The sequence below is a fragment of the Arachis hypogaea genome, chromosome 5 (assembly GCF_003086295.3).
Source record: "Arachis hypogaea cultivar Tifrunner chromosome 5, arahy.Tifrunner.gnm2.J5K5, whole genome shotgun sequence".
Taxonomy (NCBI): Eukaryota; Viridiplantae; Streptophyta; class Magnoliopsida; order Fabales; family Fabaceae; genus Arachis; species Arachis hypogaea.
The window spans coordinates 12,450,666-12,474,762 of NC_092040.1; the positions used below are offsets into that span (position 1 = coordinate 12,450,666).

Here is a 24,097-nt window from a genome sequence, read left to right on the forward strand (position 1 = left end):
TCTTATTTTTAGTTTACTTGTATCTGGTTGTTCCACTTTATTGTGTTGAACTTTTTACTTAGAAAAAAAAAAGAAAGTCAAGTAGCGAGTTAACACTCCACAGACTCGCACGCGGATGAATACTTATACTTAGAGATATTTGTTCACTGCGGTGAGTTTAAATTAATTTTGAGTTAAAAATTTATTTGATCTTAATATTAATTTTATTTATAATGCAATAGATTGAATGTTATTTTTAAAAATTCAATTCAATTCAATTTAATTTAAAATAATTTAGATTAGATTAGACTAGATTTGTGATTTTATAAATTAAAAAGATAATACATAACAAATTTTAATATTAAATTTTAAATAATCAATAATATTATAACAAGTATTAAGTTTAATTTTGATATATAAACAACATAAATATTTTACATAATTATATAATTATATCTATTTTTTTAGATGATTATTTACACAGTTAATATAAAAAATTTTTTTTTTTGTTAATATGACATTACATAATTAAATATATATATAAAATTATTTTACATGAACAATCCATTAACATTAAATTTTATAACAATATCTTATAAGAACGAAAAGAAAATAACAGACTAGAATAAAAAATTATCCAAATTATTTTTTTCTCCTCAAAATCTAAAGCTTATAAATCAGATATATATATTTTATAAAGATAACAAAATTTGTATTTCTCGTATATAATTTGGACGATGATTCATATAATTGTCATATTCATTCTTTTTTGCTGCTTAATACAAAAATGACATGAATTGTGCAAATCTCGGTGGTGCCGAGTGGAGTTACCCACTTTTCCCCCTTGAACACTCGAGAACGATAACAAGAACGCAAAAGAGGAGGGAAAATCAAACACAGCCCCTATTTTAATCTCTGCGTTTTTCTCTTAAGCCCTAATTTCCATTTATACATTCTAACCCCACACACATCATTGTTCTTCTTCTTCTTCTTCTTCTAGCGAGAACGAGAATCACAATCTCCGTTGCTCTCAGCTCAACTTCATAGTGCATGGTGCTCTGTCACTGCCACTTGCGCAAATTCCCTTTGAACCCTAGAATCACACCATAGACTAACCTGAATCCGAATTCTTCAGTCAACCTATTAGCCTAGGGTTTTAGCCCCTTCTCATTTGTTGTTTCACGCCTAAACCCTCCAAAATGAGTCCCGTTCAGAATTTCGAGCAACATTCCCGTCACCTCGTCGAGCCTGACCTCCGTATGTTTATCTATTTCTCATCTCTCTTATTTCGTTTTTATTACTGTTTAATTGCCTATAGAAATCGCTAAAGTCTTTTTTTTTGTTTATTTTTTATTTTGGGGGCGAAAATAGCGATTCAGACAAGGTTGAATATGGTGATGGAGGTTAGGGATAGTCTTGAGATTGCTCATACCGCTGAGTACTTGAATTTTCTCAAGTGTTACTTCAGGGCGTTTTCTGCGATACTTCTGCAAGTTACTAAGCCGCAATTTGTTGACAATCCCGAGCACAAGCTTAGAAACATTGTGGTTGAGATATTGAATAGACTGCCACACAGCGAAGTTCTACGACCGTTTGTACAGGACCTCTTGAAGGTTGCTATGCAAGTGCTTACCACCGATAATGAAGAAAATGGATTGATTTGTATCCGTATAATCTTTGACCTTTTGAGGAACTTTAGACCAACTCTTGAACATGAAGTGCAACCATTTCTTGACTTCGTTTGTAAGATATACCAGAATTTTAAATTAACTGTTAGTCATTTCTTTGACAACATGGCAATGACTGGGGAAGAGGTCAAGCCCATGGAGACTTCACTTTCAGATCAGGGCATAGGCGGTTCCAGTGCCACTGCCACTGGTTCGCAGCTTAATCCGAGTACTCGTTCCTTCAAGATAGTAACGGAGAGTCCGCTGGTTGTGATGTTTCTGTTTCAATTGTATAGCCGTCTTGTTCAAGCTAACATCCCTCAGTTATTGCCGTTGATGGTTACTGCTATATCAGTTCAGGGCCCTGATAGGGTTCCTCCCCATTTGAAAACTCATTTCATTGAACTCAAGGGTGCACAAGTTAAGGTAAGTGCTTGTTGTGAAAATCTTAAGGTTGGCTAAATACTGGACAAGAGTTTAAATGAGGTGTTTTTTCATTAGATGGAAAATTGTAATATTTCATTAATTGAAATTTCTCACAATGCATCTGGCCATGGTTAGTGAGATATATAGGAGAGTTTGCGTCACAGTTTTAAATCATGGCAACTATTAGGCAGCGTTTGTAAAAGAGACTTGGAGATTGAGACTCGGAGACAAGATTAAAAGACAGACAGAGACTAAATTAAATCTTTGTATTATTAAAATTTTAGTTCCCGTTCCCAGAAATTCTCGTGTCCTTTATTTTTGGAGGTAGTGAAGGGACTGCAATTTTATATTCCAGAACTGAAATTTTAGTTCCAGTCTCTCTGGCCACCAAACACAATACTGAGTCCCAGTTCCAATCCCAGTCTCAATACCTTAGTATTTTGAATTGCCAGCATCTCATACTTTTAGCACACATAGTTATAGTAACAAGGAAATTTAGATTTCCACTTGTATCATAGAACATATTGGGTAAATAATGTCAAGACCACGTTTATATTGAAGTTCTATTCATTTCCTTAATTATTCTTCTAACTGTTATCCCACTTACCATGATTAATAGTTTCATTTCTTGTTATTGCAGACAGTTTCTTTTTTAACTTATCTGTTAAAAAGCTATGCCGATTATATAAGGCCGCATGAAGAAAACATATGTAAAAGCATTGTGAGTTTGCTTGTAACATGTTCTGATTCAGTATCTATTAGAAAGGTAATTTTCTTGGGTTGTTTTGCCTTTCTTCTATTGAGTTTCTCTTTCTTTGTTCTAAACCCAAAATTGTTGGATGCAGGAGTTGTTAATATCCCTGAAACATGTCCTCGGAACTGATTTCAGGAGGGGTTTATTTCCTTTGATTGACACTCTACTGGAAGAAAGGTAACATTAGTATCTATTCATGTATTGAGCTGGAGATATCTGTAGATAATTCCAAAAGTGGGATTCTTGTGAGTAATATTTCATGAAGTACAGATGATCACTAGATGTGTGCAGTTTCTTAATGTGTATACCACATATTGCTTATTATTCCTCAATAGTAATAAATTTATCTATCACGATCATGACATATGTTTGTTAGGAAAGAACTAATGAACAGTTAAGCTCCATGAACTATCTTCGTATGGGAACTCATCTGGCAAGTTTGTTTGGGGTCATAACTTATAACTAGGGCAAGTTGTGTAGTAATGTATGTTTTGTGTAGTTTATTTATGCTTCAAGATTTGTGTCCTCCGGGTTAGAATGTTTTCTTATGGTTATTCAAACTCTTTAGGGTTTTGGTTGGCACTGGGAGAGCATGCTTTGAGACATTGAGGCCGTTGGCTTATAGTCTTCTGGCAGAGATTGTGCATCATGTTCGGCAGGATCTCTCCTTATCACAGGTATGCTTTTTCTTTTATCTCATCATATCTCAGATTGAACTTATCTAAAATGATATATTCTTCATAATAATACTAAGTATGAAACCAAAACACGAAAGTTATACTGATAGTCTGATATATAAATTTAGAAATGCTCTTCACCTTTAATTTTCGGTGTGAAAAAAGAATGCAGCACAAAGGCGTTGGTGACGAGGATTCTAAAAGTAACATAAAGCATTATTATCTTTGACCTCAATTTATATATTTTCTTTACATTTTCCTGCAAATTTATCTTATTGGTTTTATAATCTTTAATTCAGTTGGAAGCTTTTTTTTGACTCGTGTGACAGTTTTGATATTATGTTGTTGCAAATATCCTTCACTGATGATGAAATTTTCATTATATGTTCTCTTTACTAATCTGAATTATGCATTGCTGCAGTTGTCGCGAATTATTTACTTATTCTCAAGTAATATGCATGATGCTTCATTATCATTGAGTATCCACACCACATGTGCGCGCTTGATGTTGAATCTGGTGCTTATCTTAAACTCTTCTCTAGAATATAGGTGGTTCATTCTGTGTTTTGATTCTCCAACCTATCCAACCTTCCCATGTTGATTATTAACATCAAGCTTTTTTGTAGGAAAGAAATAAGATATAACTTGGTTGAGACGTTCATTGGTGCTGTTATAAATGTAAAATACTCTTGTTTCATTAGCTTTGGGTAGTTGGACAAAATTATTTATGTGGATTTTATGTGGTGCTTTGTTTGTTGACTTTGGTTGGATTAGTCCTTTCTCATGGGATCAAAGGTTCTAGTTGTACAATTTCTTATTTTTTTTCTCTATTCTTTGTGACATCTGTTTTTAAGGTTTTCTTTTTGGAGTACATTTTGTTTCCTTTTGTTATCTCAACTGTCTTGGTCAGCAGAACCCCCCCCCCCCCCCCCCAAAAAAATAAAAATAAAAAATAAAATAAAAACCTAAATAAAAAATTGCTTTTCTTTCCTGATAGAAATAGTAGATAATTGGTCTGTTTGCTGATTAAATTCCCAAATGGTTCTCAATTTTTGCTCTATCCATATGATCTAGGTGGAACCAATTTTTGAGAAGGGGGTTGATCAACAGTCTACGGATGAAGCAAGGGTCCTACTGGTCTGTGACATGATTTCTGCTAGATTTTGACAAATTGATTTTGTAATTTTTCCCCTAGTTGGGATTGACATGCATTGTTTTATCTTGTAGGGTCGCATTCTGGATGCTTTTGTTGGGAAATTCAGTACTTTCAAACGTACAATACCCCAGGTTATTTATACTTTTAGTAATGTGTTGATGGTAAACTTTTTGGAGATGGGTCTGTCATTTTGTCAGAGCATAACACGTGTATGTGTGTGTGCAAGTACTTACATTTCAGTGGCTGGAACAGTGTTGGGTGATTGGCTTTTATTTTATTTTATTTTTTAGCTTCTGGAGGAAGGCGAGGAAGGGAAGGATCGCACTACCCTGAGATCAAAGCTTGAACTTCCTGTACAGGTCGAGATGAATTTTCTTTGAGAATTTGTCTGCTTGTAATATCTTCACATTTGAATTTGTGTCAGACTAACATTATTCTCTTAACTTCACACTACACTATTTTGGAAGAAAGAACAAAGAAACATAACTCAGTCATAGAGAAATGAAACAGAAAGAGTGCCAAAGTTTTGTATGCTAGTGATTATTTCCCTCCTAACAAGCAATTGAGATGAGAAATTTTTTTTATCTCAAAAAAAAAAAATCATGTGAGAAATTGCTGGTCCTATATGTTCTTAGCTCTGATGTTTTAGTATATCTTAACCGCTTCTTGCATCCACTCACTTTACACTATATTCTTGTTCTATGAAGTAAAGGGAAGGATTTAAAGCTACTGTGCTTTCATAATACATGCATCCAAATTGATTTGTTAAAGCTACTGTGTTTTCATGTGGTTATTATAGGACCAAAAACGTTTTAGTAACTTAATCTTTAGTGTTTCCCAATGTTGTTTTACCTGTCCTTAATATAGTTTAATTGTTTTTTGACAACTTGGTTGCATAGTTCTAATTGATGTTTACCAATTACAACAAATAGTAATGTTCCCTGGACTTTATTGACTAGCACAGTAAAAGCATTTTTCACTTGTAAGAAAATGTTATAAAACTTTGAGTACTTCCATCTTTGCCGTTATGGGAGTTTTGTTTGGCTTGACTCTGTTTGCGGTCTGTGTTCTTTTCAGGCAGTCTTGAATTTGCAGGTCCCTGTAGAGCATTCAAAGGAAGTCAATGATTGCAAACATCTCATTAAGACATTAGTGATGGGTAATTTATTTCCTTAACCCTTCTTCTTCACCTCTCCGGTATAACATTGAGCATAATGCTGGATAGTTTTATTGCCCCTCGTCCTTTTCTAATTTTAAGATTGTTTAGTATACCCTTTGTTATATACAATTAAATTTTAAAGGCTTTTTATTTCTTCAGGAATGAAGACCATTATATGGAGCATTACTCATGCACATTCCCCGAGATCTCAGGTAATGAATCATAGTCATAGTAATTTCCATTTATGGATTGGCCTTCTCTATATCCTTCTGTGTAATATTTTTTATTGTTAAAAATATTTGCATATTTATGGAAAACTGCAGGTGCTTGTCCCACCAGCACCTAATTTATCACCACCCCAAGCATCAAGGGGCATGAGAGAAGATGAGGTACTGCAGATATGCTGATTAGCTCTAATGTTTTTGTCCTAATTTGAAGGGGTGTACTTGACCTTAGTGTTGTGCAGGTCTATAAAGCCTCTGGTGTTCTAAAAAGTGGTGTACATTGCTTAGCACTTTTCAAGGAGAAGGACGAGGAGAGGGAAATGCTTCATCTGTTCTCTCAGATTTTAGCCATCATGGAACCTCGAGACCTTATGGATATGTTCTCGCTCTGTATGCCTGAGCTTTTTGAGTGCATGATATCGAACACTCAACTTGTCCATATATTCTCAACGCTTCTGGCAGCTGTAAAAGTGTACCGTCCATTTGCTGATGTGCTTGTTAATTTCCTTGTGAGCAGTAAACTTGATGTGTTGAAGCACCCAGATTCACCTGCAGCCAAACTGGTTTTACATCTCTTTAGGTTTATATTTGGTGCTGTTTCAAAAGCACCTGCTGATTTTGAACGGATTTTGCAGCCTCATGTGCCTGTTATAATGGATGTTTGCATGAAAAATGCAACTGAGGTTGAAAGGCCTCTTGGTTACATTCAGTTGCTTCGTACAATGTTCAGGGCACTTTCAGGGTGCAAATTCGAACTCTTGCTTCGGGACCTGATCCCCATGTTGCAGCCTTGCCTTAATATGTTGTTGGCTATGCTGGAAGGGCCAACTGGGGAAGATATGAGAGATCTTTTATTGGAGCTCTGCATGACCTTACCTGCCCGGTTGAGTTCTCAGTTACCATATCTTCCTCGTCTGATGAAGCCACTGGTATTATGTCTCAAGGGAAGCGATGAACTAGTGGGTCTTGGATTGCGAACACTTGAATTTTGGGTTGATAGTTTAAATCCTGACTTTCTTGAGCCTAGTATGGCTAATTTCATGTCCGAAATCATTCTGGCCTTGTGGTCTCACCTAAGGCCAGCTCCCTATCCCTGGGGTGCAAAAGCATTGCAACTTCTTGGCAAGTTAGGTGGCCGAAACAGACGCTTCCTCAAAGAGCCGCTGGCACTTGAGTGTAAAGAGAACCCTGAGCATGGGGTCCGTCTAATTCTGACGTTTGAGCCTGCAACACCATTCTTGGTGCCACTTGATCGTTGCATAAATCTTGCTGTGGAAGCTGTAATGAATAGGAATTGTGGTATGGATGCTTTCTTCCGGAAGCAGGCTCTAAAATTTCTTCGTGTTTGTTTATCCTCTCAGCTCAATTTGCCTGGAACTATTGCTGATGAGGGAGTTACATCCAAGCAGTTGTCTGCATTGTTGGTTTCTACAGTTGATCAATCAATACGGAGGTCTGAGTCAACAGATGTAAAGGTTGGTTTGATATTGTTGTGATATTTATCATACCCTACAAAGCATTCGTTCTAGCTCATGCATGTAAATGGATAACTTCCTGTTTCCCATGTTTTATGGATCACTTCTTTGTGAACACTCAACAATATAATTGAACTATACACATTTCTTTTTTTGTTTGACCTTAATGCTTCCTTAACTTGATAATACTGGATACTTTATTCTTCATCCAGTCTCTACTATCCTCCCTGATGTTTTACTTTTTAGTTCATGTCTTTCATATGTGGGATGGGTTTATGCTTCAGTATGTTAGGTAGTGTTTATTTTCAGATATTGGAACTGGGACTGGGACTGGGGGACTCAGAATTGTGTTTGGTAGCTAGAGACAGACATGAAATTTCAGTCCCTTTAGTACCTCCAAAAAGTGGGACACAAGGGACTGAAATTTATAGGGACGGGGACTGACTTTAACAACATTTTCTTTAATAACAAAGGGTATTTTAGTAAATATTCTTGTTGCATCTCCATATTTATCTTGAACCAAATAGGATAATAAGATATAACTCAGTACTGTACACTTTACACCAAACATAATACAGAGACTTAATTTAGTCTCAGTCTCAGTCTTTGTCTCCGTTCCAAATGCAACCTTATTGTTGTCAGTACAATAATGTTTAACACCTGATTTCAGGCTGATTTAGGGGTAAAGACAAAGACTCAACTTATGGCTGAGAAGTCAGTTTTCAAGATTCTTTTAATGACTGTCATGGCTGCCAATGGTGAACCAGATCTAACAGATCCTGCAGATGATTTTGTTGTCAATATATGTCGCCATTTTGCAGTGATATTTCATATTGATTCTTCATCCGGTAATCTGTCAGCGGCTGCTCTGGGTGGTTCGTTACTCTCAAATAATGTTCATGTTGGTTCTAGGCCAAAACCTAATGGTTGTTCAAATCTGAAGGAGCTGGACCCTCTAATATTCTTGGATGCTTTAGTTGATGTACTAGCAGATGAAAACAGGCTCCATGCCAAAGCTGCTCTCTCTGCTTTAAATGTGTTTGCAGAAACTCTTGTATTCCTAGCTCGTTCAAAACATACTGATTTTATAATGTCTAGAGGGCCTGGTACACCTATGATTGTCTCTAGCCCATCAATGAATCCTGTGTATTCTCCGCCCCCAAGTGTTCGTGTTCCAGTATTTGAGCAACTTTTGCCCCGTCTTCTGCATTGTTGCTATGGACTTACATGGCAAGCACAAATGGGTGGTGTCATGGGACTGGGTGCTTTGGTAGGGAAGGTCACTGTTGAGACACTCTGCATTTTTCAGGTAAGAATTGTCCGTGGTCTAATATATGTCCTCAAAAAACTTCCCATATATGCTACTAAAGAGCAGGAAGAGACAAGTCAAGTGCTCACACAAGTTCTTCGAGTGGTGAATAATGCTGATGAAGCAAATAGTGAGGCACGTAGGCAAAGTTTTCAAGGAGTAGTAGATTTTCTTGCTCAAGAGTTGTTTAACCATAATGCATCTGTCATAGTGAGAAAGAATGTACAATCATGCTTGGCACTCTTAGCTAGCAGGACCGGTAGTGAGGTGTCTGAATTACTCGAGCCATTATACCAGCCTTTGCTCCAGCCTCTTATAATGCGTCCCCTCAAGCTAAAGACTGTTGATCAGCAGGTTCCCTGAATTCTTTATTTCCAGATGGCTACTTATTTGCTCTTGATCTATCTTTGAGCATTTATCCATTTATTAGTTGACTTGAGTATATTCTTTTTGTTTAGGTTGGAACAGTTACAGCTTTGAATTTTTGTTTGGCTTTGAGACCTCCTCTTCTCAAGTTGACTCCAGAGCTAGTTAACTTCCTGCAAGATGCATTGCAAATAGCTGAATCTGATGACAATGCTTGGGTTGCTAAGTTTATCAACCCTAAGGTCGTTACATCATTGACCAAGCTCCGGACAGCTTGCATTGAGCTGCTGTGTACAACAATGGCATGGGCTGATTTTAAGACTCCAAATCACTCTGAATTGCGTGCGAAGATTATTTCAATGTTTTTCAAGTCTCTGACTTGTCGGACACCTGAAATTGTTGCTGTTGCAAAGGAGGGCCTACGACAGGTACTTTATGATGTATTGTTTCTTCATCACTGGCTTGACCAGAAAGCATTCACGGATAGTGCTAATCCAAAAAATGTGGCTGCTCGTATTTGAAAATTTTGATATTTGAATGCTTAAGTCCTGTTAATCTGTTATGTACGAGATCAATTTTTTCTGATTATGTGGTCCATTTCATAAAAATATCTTCTTACTTATTTTTAAATTTATGGTCCTGTTTGATGGTACTGCAGAAAATCAATGGATATGTGTTTAGCTGTGTACATTTATTCTTTTCGAAGGATGGTGATTTTATAAAAAAATATATTTATTTGATTTTGTCACCATGTCAATTAGGTTATTAATCAGAGGATGCCCAAAGAACTTTTACAAAGTAGCCTTAGGCCTATATTGGTCAATTTAGCGCACACAAAAAATCTCAGCATGCCACTTCTGCAAGGGCTAGCTCGCCTCCTTGAGCTGTTGTCCAATTGGTTTAATGTCACGCTGGGTGGTAAGCTTTTGGAGCATCTAAAGAGGTGGCTGGAGCCTGAAAAGCTGGCACAGAGTCAGAAGTCATGGAAGGCTGGTGAAGAACCAAAAATTGCTGCAGGTATAACATCTATGGTTTAACAACCTATTTAATGTATCTGTCTCTGATACAATTTCCTTAACTCATATGTGCACTGATGACATTGTGTATCTGTGCAGCTATAATTGAGCTTTTTCACTTGCTTCCTGCTGCTGCTTCAAAATTCCTTGATGAACTCGTAACCTTGACTATTGACTTGGAAGGAGCTCTTCCCCCGGGACAGGTGTACAGTGAAATCAACAGTCCATATCGACTTCCACTTACGAAGTTCTTAAATCGATATGCACCGCTTGCAGTTGATTATTTTCTTTCTAGATTAAGTGAACCAAAATATTTCAGGCGGTAAGCTTGTGTGCTTAATTTCAATTATAAGTCTATCAGGTTGGATGCTGACATTTTTCTGTTTCATGCTTTTCTCTACAAATTCAGTTTTATGTATATTATTCGATCAGAAGCTGGTCAGCCTTTGAGAGATGAACTTGCAAAATCACCACAAAAGATTCTTTCAAGTGCGTTCTCTGAATATCTGCCCAAGTCTGATGTGGCAATGGCTCCTGGATCCACAAGTACGCATGCTGGTTTATTAGCTGAAGATAGCCTTGCTGCTCCTTCGACTGATGCTTCTAATCCGCCTGCTCCTGTTCCGAGTGAAACTTCTAATGCTTATTTCCAGGGACTAGCACTTATAAAAACCCTGGTCAAATTAATCCCTGGTTGGTTACAAAGTAATCGGATTGTGTTTGATACATTAGTACTTGTTTGGAAGTCACCTGCAAGGATATCCCGACTGCAAAATGAACAAGAGCTGAACCTAGTGCAAGTAAGTCAGTAATCTCAATTTAGGTACTTTTGTTTCATGATTATTAACAGAAGGAATTACTTATAGCAAGTTTTTTTCCATCCTGTCGCTGCATGGCATTGATGAGTTGGGTTTGTTGCATCATATTAAGATGTTTCTATAATTTTGATTGCTGTTTTTGGTTTTGATTCCATTCTTTTGCATCTTAACAAAACTACAAAAGACTGTAGAATGATGGAAGGCATGGGATCTGGACACTCAAATGTCAGAGTCTTGCTGTTATTGAAATCTTTGTTGGAAATATTGGTCATGTCTGTGCTATTTGATTCTGAACTTGAAATTTTGTAAAAATTCTTAAACTTGTATTTGATGCCCTGCTTGCAATAATATCCCTTTTCATCATTGATCCATTATTATGATGTATTGAGGGGTATCACATTTTGGAAGAGAAAATGGTCTCTTATATTCCCCACTTTTGTAGCGTTTACAACTCATGTTTTGCATGCCACTAGCTCTAGTCAGCTTTCAATGTCAATTTCAAGCATTTTAAAATATGTGCTTGCGCGTGCGTGCGTGATTCTTTTTTTTTTTTTTTTGCTGACCAGGCACATATGTGCATCTTTAAATATGAACTAGGTGCATCTTTAAATTACAGTAGACTTATTTTCTAGATTTTGCATTTACAACCTTGTTCAAGTCGTTTGCACTTATTTTGTTGGTTTCTTTTACATGTTATCTTCCGTTAGGACTTTGTAAGGAATATTTTTGGATGCAAGAGGATATGTTTTTAGTGGGATCTTTTGATTTGGCATGAATGCAATCACATTTGCCCATGGTGAATCTTCACATTTATGTCATATCCCCCCACTTCTCTTTTAACCTTTAATTATTTCGTGCATTCATCTTATGATACCATTATACAATATTCCTGTAATACTATTAATTAAAATTGGACAATAAGGTCATTCTTCCTAATAAACAATCCAATGCTATATTATATCTAAAATCTTCTTTATGCTGTATTAGATAATTCCACCATGGCAATGACAACTTCATCAAAGTAAATGTGTCATTTGATAATTGTGTCATTAGAAAATGGATGTGTCTGGATAATGTTTTTGGTTTGCACTTGTTACAACAATAATTATCTACAGCCCTTTCCATGTTTTCTCATTTCAAATTTGATATTGTAAAGGTAGATCTTAGACAGTTTCAACTCCCATGCTCAATTGTTGATTTAAGTGGTTTGACATGGTTGACTGATCGAGTTGTTTTTGTGATCCCAGGTTAAAGAAAGTAAATGGCTTGTGAAATGTTTCCTGAACTATTTGAGACATGACAAGAATGAAGTGAATGTTCTCTTTGATATACTTACCATATTCTTATTTCATAGTCGTATCGACTACACATTCCTGAAGGAGTTTTACATTATTGAGGTATTTCATCTGATTTTTTTCCTTCTGTCTGATCACAATTCATTGTTAAATTTGACTCGTACTGACTATCTTGATATCCTTTAGGTTGCAGAAGGCTATACGCCGAGTATGAAGAAGGCTCTTCTGTTGCATTTTCTGAACCTTTTCCAATCAAAACAACTTAGTCTTGATCATTTGGTGATTGTTATGCAAATGCTTATCCTTCCCATGCTTGCACATGCCTTTCAAAATGGCCAAAGTTGGGAGGTTGTTGATCCAGCTATTATAAAAACAATTGTTGATAAACTTCTTGATCCTCCAGAAGAGGTACAATATACTATGCTAGTTTCTTATTAAGCCTTCTTTCATGCCTTGATGATTCAGAGCGTCACTCATTTACTCTCATTGCATAATGTCCATCTTCTGTAGGTTTCTGCTGAGTATGATGAGCCTTTAAGAATAGAACTACTACAGCTTGCGACTTTGCTTCTTAAGTATCTTCAAAATGATCTTGTGCATCATAGGAAGGAACTGATAAAGTTTGGATGGAATCATCTTAAGCGTGAAGATACAGCAAGCAAACAGTGGGCATTTGTGAATGTTTGCCACTTCTTGGAAGCATATCAAGCCCCAGAAAAAATAATACTTCAGGTAAAGAAACCTTAACCTTTATACATGAAGATAACCGGGCTTGCTAGTATGTAGATGACAGTTCCTTATACATAAAGAAACCTTAACCTTTATACTTCTTATGGAAAGACAGTTCCTTCAAACCACTTGGGTTAATTTCCTATATTTAAATTTCAATGACTAATGTGAAATTGTACTCTGAGGGATAGATGAAATATATTCCTAAGAAGCTGTTAGAAGCCAGAGCTGGCCTCATGATTCAAAATATTATTTTGGATTATAGGGGGGACAGTGTTTGGATGCACTGGCAAATCCACTTTGGCTAATCAATTTATACCAGTTTCTGTATTTATTTATGAAGGCAATTTTATTACTTTCTTGACAATTGTGACATCTATTATGTTTATAGTTTAATCGTTGTTTTCATCAAGAGTGTGTTTGGCTGGGGTTAGTTTTCTGAATGGCATAAAACCAAATAGAAATCACTTAGTGCTACTCACAAGAGGCCAGCGGATTTTGATGAATCATGAGCTTTCAAGTTAAAACTATATTTATGCATGCTGAACAAATTTCTCATCAAGCATAGCTGGAAAGAGTTCTATTGCTTCATCTGAAAATTTTATAAAAGACCGACTTTATTCTGTGTATTAAGAGCATATTGATCAAGTATTCGTGAGGATGCACTAGCACTAACACTATTTTGTGATTACAGGTTTTTGTAGCTCTTCTTAGGACATGCCAACCAGAAAATAAAATGCTGGTAAAGCAGGCTCTTGACATACTGATGCCTGCACTACCTCGACGTTTGCCCCTTGGTGAGTCTCGGATGCCCATATGGATAAGATACACTAAGAAGATTCTTGTTGAGGAAGGCCATTCAATTCCGAATCTCATCCACATATTCCAACTCATTGTCCGCCATTCAGATCTGTTCTACGCCTGCAGAGCACAGTTTGTTCCTCAGATGGTGAATTCTTTAAGTCGCTTGGGATTGCCGTATAATACCACAGCAGAAAACAGACGACTCGCTATTGAGCTTGCAGGATTGGTTGTTAATTGGGAAAAGCGACGACAAAATGAGATGAAAATTGTTACTGAAAATGATCCTTCCCACCAAGTCAATGATGTCTTCAATCCTAGTATATCTGATTCTAAGCGATCTGTTGATGGTTCCACATTTTCTGAAGAAACATCTAAACGAATAAAAGCAGAACCTGGTCTGCCATCCCTTGGTGTGATGTCACCTGGTGGTCCATCATCAATTCCCAACATTGAAACCCCAGGATCTGCCAGTCAACCTGACGAAGAATTTAAACCAAATGCTGCTATGGAGGAAATGATTATAAACTTTCTTATCAGAGTGAGGCTTACTTTCTAATATTCTTTTTAATGTTTTGCCTGGTGTTGGTGCTGCCAGATTAAGGCTTGGTTTGGTAAAGTTTTACTTTTTGAAAGTAGCTTATGAAAGTTGTCTTTTAAAAGATAGCTTTTTAAAAGCTACAGCACTTGCATTTGGTAAAATCAAATTAAAAATGACTTTTAATAAGTACAAGCACCACAATTGTGTTTGGTAAAACAGCTTTTAAAACTTAAAAAAATTATAATAAACATGTTTATAACGAAGAATAATTTCTTTTTTCAAATTCTTTAAAATTTTATAAAATATTTTAAAATAAAAAATTTCATAAATAGAGTTATCATTAGTCAATAATAAAATTTGTATGTAGTCCAATGTTAGTATTGGGTACGTCCATTACCCACCTATATATATATTGGCTCACCTTAACAGATAACAAAAAATGAGACACATATTTTAAATAAACTACTCTTATTATTATATATCTATATTTACATATGTATATACATGTTATTATAATTTTGACTATGTTCATGCAAGGAAAATTTTATGATTGGTTTCATAAACCAAATCAACCTCTTCACATTTCAAAGAACAGATAAAAAACAAACAAACATCATAGATCTAATGAAAAAATACAAAAACAACGCACAAAAAAATAATATAAATAGATAGAAGTTCATACCTAATATGTGATAGAGATGTATTTGTGTTGAAATTTGTGAAGATTAGGTTGAAAAATAAAAAATATATGAAGATTGTGTTAGAATTTATGAAGGCTAGGATGAAAAGTTAGAAATATATGAGAATTTCAATTGCAATATAATAGCGGAAAATATGTGCGGGAAAATAAATAAAATTTGATAAGTACAAGCTAACTTTGAAAAGCTCTCGCTTAGGTGCTTTCAAAAGCACCCCTAACTTTTAAAAGCTGCAAGCACAAGCACTTGGACTTTTTGATTTACCAAATGCAAAATGAGGTGCTTGTGCTTTTTAAAAGCACAAGCACCTCTTGAAAAAGCTTTACCAAACTAAGCCTAAGACTATATCCAATACTTGTATTCACTGGTTTCTTTCTTCTAATTTGTCTTATTACATGGTTTATGTGGCTCTTCCTGCCATTATAATACATTAATTGTTCAAAGGATAACCTGAGACAAAAGAGATTTAGACCTGTTCTTAAAGTTTTGAGCCAAAAGTTAGTTATTGAACAGTTAAACAATCCTATATTGAAGTGTCACTTTTCAATCCACTTTCTTCTGAGTTTATGATGATTCTGAATCTGACTTTTTAGGTTGCCTTGGTCATTGAGCCTAAGGACAAAGAAGCAAGTGCAATGTACAAACAAGCTTTGGAGCTTTTGTCACAGGCATTAGAAGTGTGGCCAAATGCAAATGTAAAATTCAATTATTTGGAAAAGTTGCTAAGCAGTATTCAGCCATCCCAGGCAAAGGACCCTTCCACGGCACTGGCACAGGGTTTGGATGTCATGAACAAAGTTTTGGAGAAACAGCCTCACTTGTTCATAAGAAACAACATTAACCAGATTTCTCAAGTAGGTCAAATTTTATTTATTTATTACCGATTTACGAAATAGTTTGCTGGATATAGTAATGAAATTGTCGTTCCTCCAGATTCTTGAACCATGTTTCAAGCACAAACTTTTAGATGCCGGCAAGTCTTTTTGCTCCCTGTTGAAGATGATCTTCATTGCGTTTCCTCAGGAAGCAGCCACAACGCCTGCTGATGTTAAGTTGTTGTACCAGAAGCTTGATGATTTGATACAGAAACATGTCACCACTGTTACAGCTCCTCAAACATCTAGTGATGATAATAATGCTAGTTCAATTAGTTTCCTGTTGCTTGTCCTAAAAACTTTGACAGAGGTACAAAGAAACTTTATTGATCCTTCATTTCTAGTTCGTATTCTTCAGCGGCTGCAGCGTGATATGGGGTCAACAGCAGGTTCTCATTTGAGACAGGTACGTTGGTTTATTCTCTTTATTGTGTTAGTAAATTCTCTTGTTTCATGATTTCTTTCCAATCTTAGGCAAAATATACAATTTCAATCAATGTGAAAATGAAATTGAAAACAAAGGAATCAGTGGTGATTGGAAGTATTTGTTTTGTTCATATTGTTTTTATCTTTTATATGTGCCAGTTCTTATTTTCTGCATTAGACACGCTTTAAATAAAACTTGAAGGTTTCTTTTAAATAAGAATTTTGTCCAACATAATTAGGGCCAGAGAACAGATCCAGATTCTGCGGTCACATCCTCTCGTCAAGGAGCTGATGTAGGAGCCGTTATTTCAAATCTTAAGTCAATCTTAAAACTAATCACTGAAAGGGTGATGGTTGTTCCTGAGTGCAAGCGATCTGTGTCTCAAATATTAAATGCTTTGCTCTCAGAGAAGGGTATTGATGCTAGTGTACTCCTTTGCATACTTGATGTGATTAAAGGGTGGATTGAAGAAGACTTCTGCAAACAAGGAACTTCAATGATGTCAAGTGCCTTTCTGAATCTCAAGGAGATAATTGCTTTTCTGCAGAAGCTTTCACAAGTTGATAAGCAGAACTTCTCTCCAGTTGCTCTGGAAGAATGGGACCGGAAATATCTTGAACTTCTTTATGGGATTTGTGCAGATATAAATAAGTAAGTAATGCATCTTTGATTATTCTTTCCTATGCATTGGGTTCCATTCTGTAATTACTTATATTTATATTGACTTTCAGATACCCTACACATGTGCGTCAAGAGGTTTTCCAAAAGGTCGAAAGGCAGTTTATGCTTGGTTTACGAGCTAAGGATCCTGAAATTAGGATGAAATTTTTCTCTCTCTATCATGAATCCCTTGGGAAGAGTCTTTTCACTAGGCTTCAATTCATTATCCAAGTTCAGGACTGGACAGCTCTAAGTGATGTCTTTTGGCTCAAACAAGGCCTTGATCTGCTCTTGGCAATATTGGTTGAGGATAAACCTATAACACTAGCTCCAAATTCTGCCAGGGTTCAACCACTTTTGGTTTCAAGCACTCCTTTGGAATCATCTGGGATGCAGCACAAGGTCAGTGATGTTTCTGAAGGAACAGAGGATGCTCCACTAATGTTTGAGGCCCTTGTGAATAAGCATGCGCAGTTTCTTAACAGCATGAGCAAACTCCAGGTAAATGAACTGAGGTTCGTTGACTTGTATGCAAGTACTTTTTTTGCATATTATGTTAACTTGTATTATGTGGCAGTGGATGGACTTCTCAGTATATTAATATTAATAATTATTAAATGGTGGTCTTTTGTTTCTCCATTTTTCAAATTGTCAAAGTGCTATGTCCCCTTACTGTTTTGCTATGGTCCTAACTTCGGTGACAGATAGTAGCAAATGTGTTCATTTTGGCTTACACATTGATAACAAATTTTCCAGGTGGCTGATCTGTTAATTCCACTGAGAGAGCTAGCCCATACAGATGCTAATGTTGCGTATCATTTGTGGGTTTTGGTATTTCCAATTGTTTGGGTTACATTACATAAAGATGAACAGGTAGCACTTGCTAAACCGATGATTGCTCTTTTGTCTAAAGATTACCACAAGAGGCAGCAGGCCAGCAGACCAAATGTAGTGCAAGCTCTGTTAGAAGGGCTTCAGTTGAGCCATCCTCAACCCAGAATGCCAAGCGAGCTCATCAAATATATTGGAAAAACTTATAATGCATGGCACATTGCACTGGCTTTGCTGGAAAGCCATGTTATGTTGTTCCCAAATGAATCCAAATGCTCCGAGTCTCTGGCTGAGCTCTATCGATTGCTAAATGAAGATGATATGCGATGTGGGCTATGGAAGAAGAGGTCACTGACTGCAGAAACCAGGGCTGGGCTTTCCCTTGTTCAACATGGTTACTGGCAGCGAGCTCAAAGTCTCTTTTTTCAGGCTATGATGAAGGCAACTCAAGGAACATATAACAACACTGTGCCAAAGGCTGAGATGTGTCTTTGGGAAGAGCAATGGTTATACTGTGCTAGTCAACTCAGTCAATGGGATGCTCTGGCAGAGTTTGGTAAGAGTGTTGAGAACTATGAAATTCTGCTGGACAGTCTCTGGAAATTGCCTGATTGGACATATATGAAGGAGCATGTCATGCCAAAAGCTCAAGTGGAAGAAACACCTAAACTTCGTTTGATTCAAGCATACTTTACACTTCATGACAAAAGTACAAATGGTGTGGGGGATGCGGAGAACATGGTGGGTAAGGGTGTCGATCTTGCACTGGAACAATGGTGGCAGCTGCCTGAAATGTCTGTTCATTCCCGAATCCCCCTTCTGCAGCAATTCCAACAAATAGTTGAAGTTCAAGAGTCAGCTAGGATTATAATGGACATTTCCAATGGAAATAAACACTCTGGAGGAAATTCTGTTGTTGGTGTGCAAGGAAATATTTATGCTGATCTGAAGGACATTCTTGAGACTTGGAGACTTAGAACTCCAAATAAATGGGATAACATGTCTGTTTGGTATGATTTGCTGCAGTGGAGAAATGAAATGTATAATTCTGTGATAGAAGCTTTCAAAGATTTTGGTTCCACGAATTCGACACTTCATCATCTTGGCTACCGTGACAAAGCATGGACTGTCAATAGGCTTGCTCACATTGCTCGTAAGCAAGGCCTGTTTGATGTTTGTGTCACCATACTTGAAAAATTATATGGTCATTCAACCATGGAAGTGCAGGTATGATACCTAGTATTTATTTCTTGTAGATTCAAAGAGATTTATTTATCTTTTGCCTTTATATTAGTGTCTATTCATGGAATTATTATAGTTTTCTTTCCTTGTGTGGTTATTACATTATGTAAATTCTGAGAATTTAGTATGGCCGCTCCTAGGTTTTTCCTCATTCTGTCTTAAGCCTAGTCTCTAGCACGACGTAACACACATCAATCATGTGGACAATCTTTGATAAATTGTGTTCTGTTTTAGGTTGCCTGTTCTGTTTGCTGATTACATGTCCTTTGTTAACAACAGTGAAATCTGAATTATGTTGAACTGATATAAGATGTTATCTGAATGACTGTTTTTGATGTATTTTCAGGAAGCCTTTGTTAAGATAACAGAGCAGGCAAAGGCATACTTAGAAACAAAGGGGGAACTTACAAGTGGTCTTAATCTGATCAACAGCACTAATCTGGAATATTTTCCAGCAAAGCACAAGGCAGAAATTTTCCGTCTGAAAGGGGATTTCTTGTTGAAATTGAATGACTCTGAAGATGCTAATCTTGCTTATTCAAACGCCATTAGTCTTTTTAAGAACTTGCCTAAGGGATGGATAAGCTGGGGAAACTATTGTGATATTGTAATCACTCTTATCTACTTTCGATTCTCGTTCATTTCAATTATTCCTAATTTGAGCTTTATTACTTATCTGTCATCTTCTTTAAATAGGCTTACAGAGAAACTCATGATGAGATCTGGTTGGAATATGCTGTTAGTTGCTTCTTACAAGGTGTAAAATTTGGTGTGTCTAATTCAAGAAGCCATCTGGCTCGCGTGCTTTATCTTCTTAGCTTTGACACTGCTAACGAGCCTGTTGGAAGGTCATTTGATAAGTTCTTTGACCAAGTACCTCATTGGGTTTGGCTCTCTTGGATTCCACAGCTTTTGCTCTCCCTTCAGAGGACAGAAGCCCCACATTGTAAACTTGTTCTTCTGAAGATTGCAACCTTGTATCCTCAGGTAACTGTTACTTGCATATGTTAATTGCAAATTCGTATATCTTAAAAATAATCTCAACTTGCTGTTCTCAATTTTAGGCTCTATATTACTGGCTGCGGACATATTTATTGGAGCGGCGTGATGTTGCCAATAAATCTGAACTGGGTAGATTAGCAATGGTTCAGCAAAGAGCCCAACAAAGTGTATCTGGTTCTAGTGGAGGCTCTCTAGGTGCGTTGGCCGATGGTAGCACAAGAGTACAAGGTCCGGGTGGTACCACCTTGTCATCTGACGTTCAAGTTCACCAAGGCTCTCAATCTGCTGGTGGAATTGGATCCCATGATGGTGGAAACTCACATGGGCAAGAAGCTGAAAGGTCTACAAGTGCAGAAAGCAGCATGCATAATGGTAATGACCAACCACTGCAGCAAGGTTCTGCAAACCTCAATGAAGCTGGGCAGAATACGTTAAGGCGTGCTGGTGCTTTAGGTTTTGTGGCATCTGCTGCCAGTGCTTTTGATGCTGCAAAAGACATAATGGAGGCTCTTAGGAGCAAGCATGCTAATTTGGCTAGTGAACTTGAGGTGATATTTATTCAGTGTTTTTACGTTGCTTCACAGTAAATGCATACACCCTCACCTTCCCTAATCCCTATACTTATGAGTCTGCATGCATTAGGCTGCTCTTGTGCCTCAGAAACAAATCATGCTTGCAATAATAGTATTTCAATAGTTGTACATTTTGCTTGTTAAATGGACCTTTGATTCAGTGGTGATTGGACATGAAAGACATATTGTTCTAGGCAAAAGGAGTTAGATATATAATAAAACTTATATGTTAAGTGTTTGACGGTAGTACAAGTCTCACATCTTTTAAAGATGTAGTCTCTAGAGAGTTTATAAATGTGAGACATCGTCACCTTTAAAGTTAGCATTTGGGTGGGTTAGGCACACTTAATTTCTAAGATGGTATCAGAGCATAATCGATCCAATGTTGTTGGGCATCCGGTAGATGTTCATTCCTGCAATCAAATTTCACACTTCAGATGATCATCCCTGGGTGTGAAGGTGTTTACCAGTCCCACAACTTTCAAAGATATAGTCTCTAGAGAATTTATAAGTGTGAGACATTGTATTATGGCACCAGTGTTAAATAAATAAAAGACTTCGATATGTAGCAAAACTCGTACCTTTTTGTACTTCTCGACTTCTCGTAGCTCATCTCTTCTTTTGTTTGCAAGAAGCAATGTTTTCTAATTCTTTGCTTTGAAGAATGTGTATATCTATATGTCTGCCTTACATCAATTCATCTAGGGATCAGATCTACTGTGTTTCATATACTAGAATTTAATTGAATGATATATGACAAACTATTCATTTTTCAGATCCTACTAACAGAAATTGGCTCAAGGTTTGTCACTCTCCCTGAGGAGAGACTTTTGGCGGTAGTTAATGCTTTGCTCCATCGCTGCTACAAATATCCAACTGCTACAACTGCTGAAGTTCCTCAATCTCTCAAGAAGGAGCTCTCAGGCGTTTGTAGGGCTTGCTTTTCTGCAGATGCTGTAAATAAGCATGTCGATTTTGTGAGGGAGTATAAACAGGATTTTGAACGTGACCTTGACCCAGAAAGCACAGCCACTTTCCCATGTACCCTCTCTCAACTGACTGAGCGGTTGAAGCACTGGAAAAATGTTCTACAAAGTAATGTGGAGGACAGGTTTCCAGCAGTTTTGAAGTTAGAAGAAGAAAGCAGGGTGTTGCGGGACTTCCATGTCATTGATGTGGAAGTACCTGGGCAGTATTTCATTGATCAGGTGACACTTGAGTTGATTTTGTTTGACACTGCTAAACTTTTGTCTCTTACTAGTATATTAATTTTCTATTTTATATATATTGTTTGCTAAAGGTCGGGCAATTTTGGTGCTTCCTATTGCTGATTCTAAATTCTTTATTATTGTTCAGGAGATTGCACCAGATCATACTGTGAAGTTGGACAGGGTTGCAGCAGATATTCCAATTGTGAGAAGGCACGGGAGCAGTTTCCGGCGTTTGACTTTAATTGGCTCTGATGGTTCCCAGCGTCATTTTATCGTTCAGACATCTCTGACTCCCAATGCCAGAAGTGATGAGCGCATATTGCAGCTTTTCCGTGTGATGAACCAAATGTTTGAGAAGCACAAGGAATCCAGACGCCGTCACATAGGCATTAATACACCAATAATTATTCCTGTTTGGTCCCAGGTTAGATTATGATTATGTAATTTTTTCTTCTGTTTTGTGGGATGGACCCATATAGCCTTAACTGGAATTAGACTACCAAGAGTGCAGATGGAAACCTCTACCTACCACTAATCCTTGAAATGATGCATGGGCAGGTTCGCATGGTTGAAGATGATCTGATGTATAGTACTTTCCTTGAGGTCTATGAGAATCATTGTGCAAGGAATGATCGCGAGGCAGATCATCCAATTACCTACTTCAAGGAGCAGTTGAACCAGGCTATATCTGGGCAAATATCACCAGAAGCTGTTGTTGATCTACGCCTGCAAGCCTATAATGAAATAACAAAAAATCTTGTTACTGACAACATCTTTTCACAGTATATGTACAAAACTCTGCCAAGTGGCAACCATATGTGGGCTTTCAAGAAGCAATTCGCCATCCAGTTGGCCCTTTCAAGTTTCATGTCTTATATGCTACAAATTGGTGGAAGATCCCCTAACAAGATTTTGTTCGCAAAGAATACTGGAAAAATATTTCAAACTGATTTTCACCCTGCGTATGATGTAAATGGACTGATTGAGTTCAATGAGCCAGTCCCATTCAGGTTAACAAGGAATATGCAAGCATTTTTCTCCCATGGAGTAGAAGGTCTTATTGTATCTTCAATGTGTGCAGCAGCACAGGCCGTGGCATCACCTAAAGTAAGAATTAAGTAAAATTACTTGCACACCAGACACACCTATCAACTTAAAACATTTTTAACCACGTCTTGCGGTTAGCCCACTAGTCCGCTTAAGAAAGTGTTAGGAGTTCGAATCCCACCGTGTGTATGCAGCAATCCATTGGCCAATAATAAACCCTTAAATGGATCTCCGAGTCTTTGACCTGTTGGGTTGAAATATACTGGGGAAACCAAAAAAAAAATTTAAAACATTTTTATCGATATTGTTTCTTTTAATTATTTATTCCATCCAAGGCTTCCCATTGATATGTTTTTTGGTGTTTTTCCCGATGCAGCAAAGTCAACATCTGTGGCATCATCTTGCAATGTTTTTCCGCGATGAGCTATTGTCATGGTCTTGGAGAAGGCCGCTTGGGATGCCCATGGCCCCCATGGCTGGTGGAACAATGAGTCCCGTTGACTTCAAACAGAAGGTTATCACAAATGTGGAGCATGTTGTAGAAAGGATTAAGGGGATAGCCCCACAGAACTACTCTGAAGAGGTGAGCAACTAAACAAATTTTTTAATGTTGCTCTTTCTGTTCATATTTTTATTCAGCTGCCTCCTTAATTTCTGTCATTGGTGTTCCTTTCCTTTATTTTTTCTGCTATTTAAAACTGGAGCACTACTGATTGTGTCGTATGCAGGAGGAAAATGCCATGGAGCCACCCCAACCTGTGCAGAGGGGTGTTACTGAGTTGGTTGAGGCTGCCTTAAACCCAAGGAACTTGTGCATGATGGATCCAACGTGGCATCCCTGGTTCTAAGATCCAAAACTAGTCTCTTGTAAATACGTGTCGATATTAGACTATTAGGTTTATCGAGCGATAAAACTTATCATTGGGAACCAAGGTGTAAATAACTTGGGTCACTTTGATCAGTGTATATGAGGGTGACACAGATACTGAAGTCTTTTCTATAATTGTATACGGCGTAGGAGCCGAAAGTAAATTCCTCATGGGATCGAGTAGAATCGAGAAGAGGCTTCAAATCTGATGAAAAACTAATTTATATGTAGAATTTGTTTAAATTAAATTATTTTTTATTTCCTTAATTGCA

At 37.1% G+C, this 24,097-nt stretch overlaps 1 protein-coding gene across 1 annotated transcript; it reads left to right on the top strand.

Annotated features, from left to right (window-relative positions):
- Positions 1-731: 731 nt before the first annotated feature.
- On the top strand, positions 732-24,092 carry LOC112800811 (uncharacterized). The gene is made up of 35 exons (XM_025843212.3): positions 732-1,236; positions 1,351-2,072; positions 2,713-2,838; positions 2,918-3,003; positions 3,395-3,503; positions 3,925-4,020; positions 4,578-4,640; positions 4,731-4,790; positions 4,950-5,018; positions 5,737-5,818; positions 5,978-6,030; positions 6,142-6,207; positions 6,285-7,517; positions 8,188-9,180; positions 9,285-9,620; positions 9,954-10,209; positions 10,308-10,530; positions 10,618-11,008; positions 12,274-12,423; positions 12,508-12,729; positions 12,832-13,053; positions 13,745-14,392; positions 15,684-15,944; positions 16,024-16,371; positions 16,631-17,043; positions 17,124-17,553; positions 17,809-19,110; positions 19,472-19,732; positions 19,822-20,112; positions 20,190-20,675; positions 21,476-21,907; positions 22,056-22,334; positions 22,469-23,017; positions 23,334-23,540; positions 23,686-24,092. The coding sequence occupies exons 1-35, from the start codon at positions 1,179-1,181 to the stop codon at positions 23,803-23,805; spliced, it is 11,643 nt and encodes a 3,880-aa protein (XP_025698997.1). The 5' UTR covers positions 732-1,178; the 3' UTR covers positions 23,806-24,092.
- The last annotated feature ends 5 nt before the right edge of the window (positions 24,093-24,097 follow it).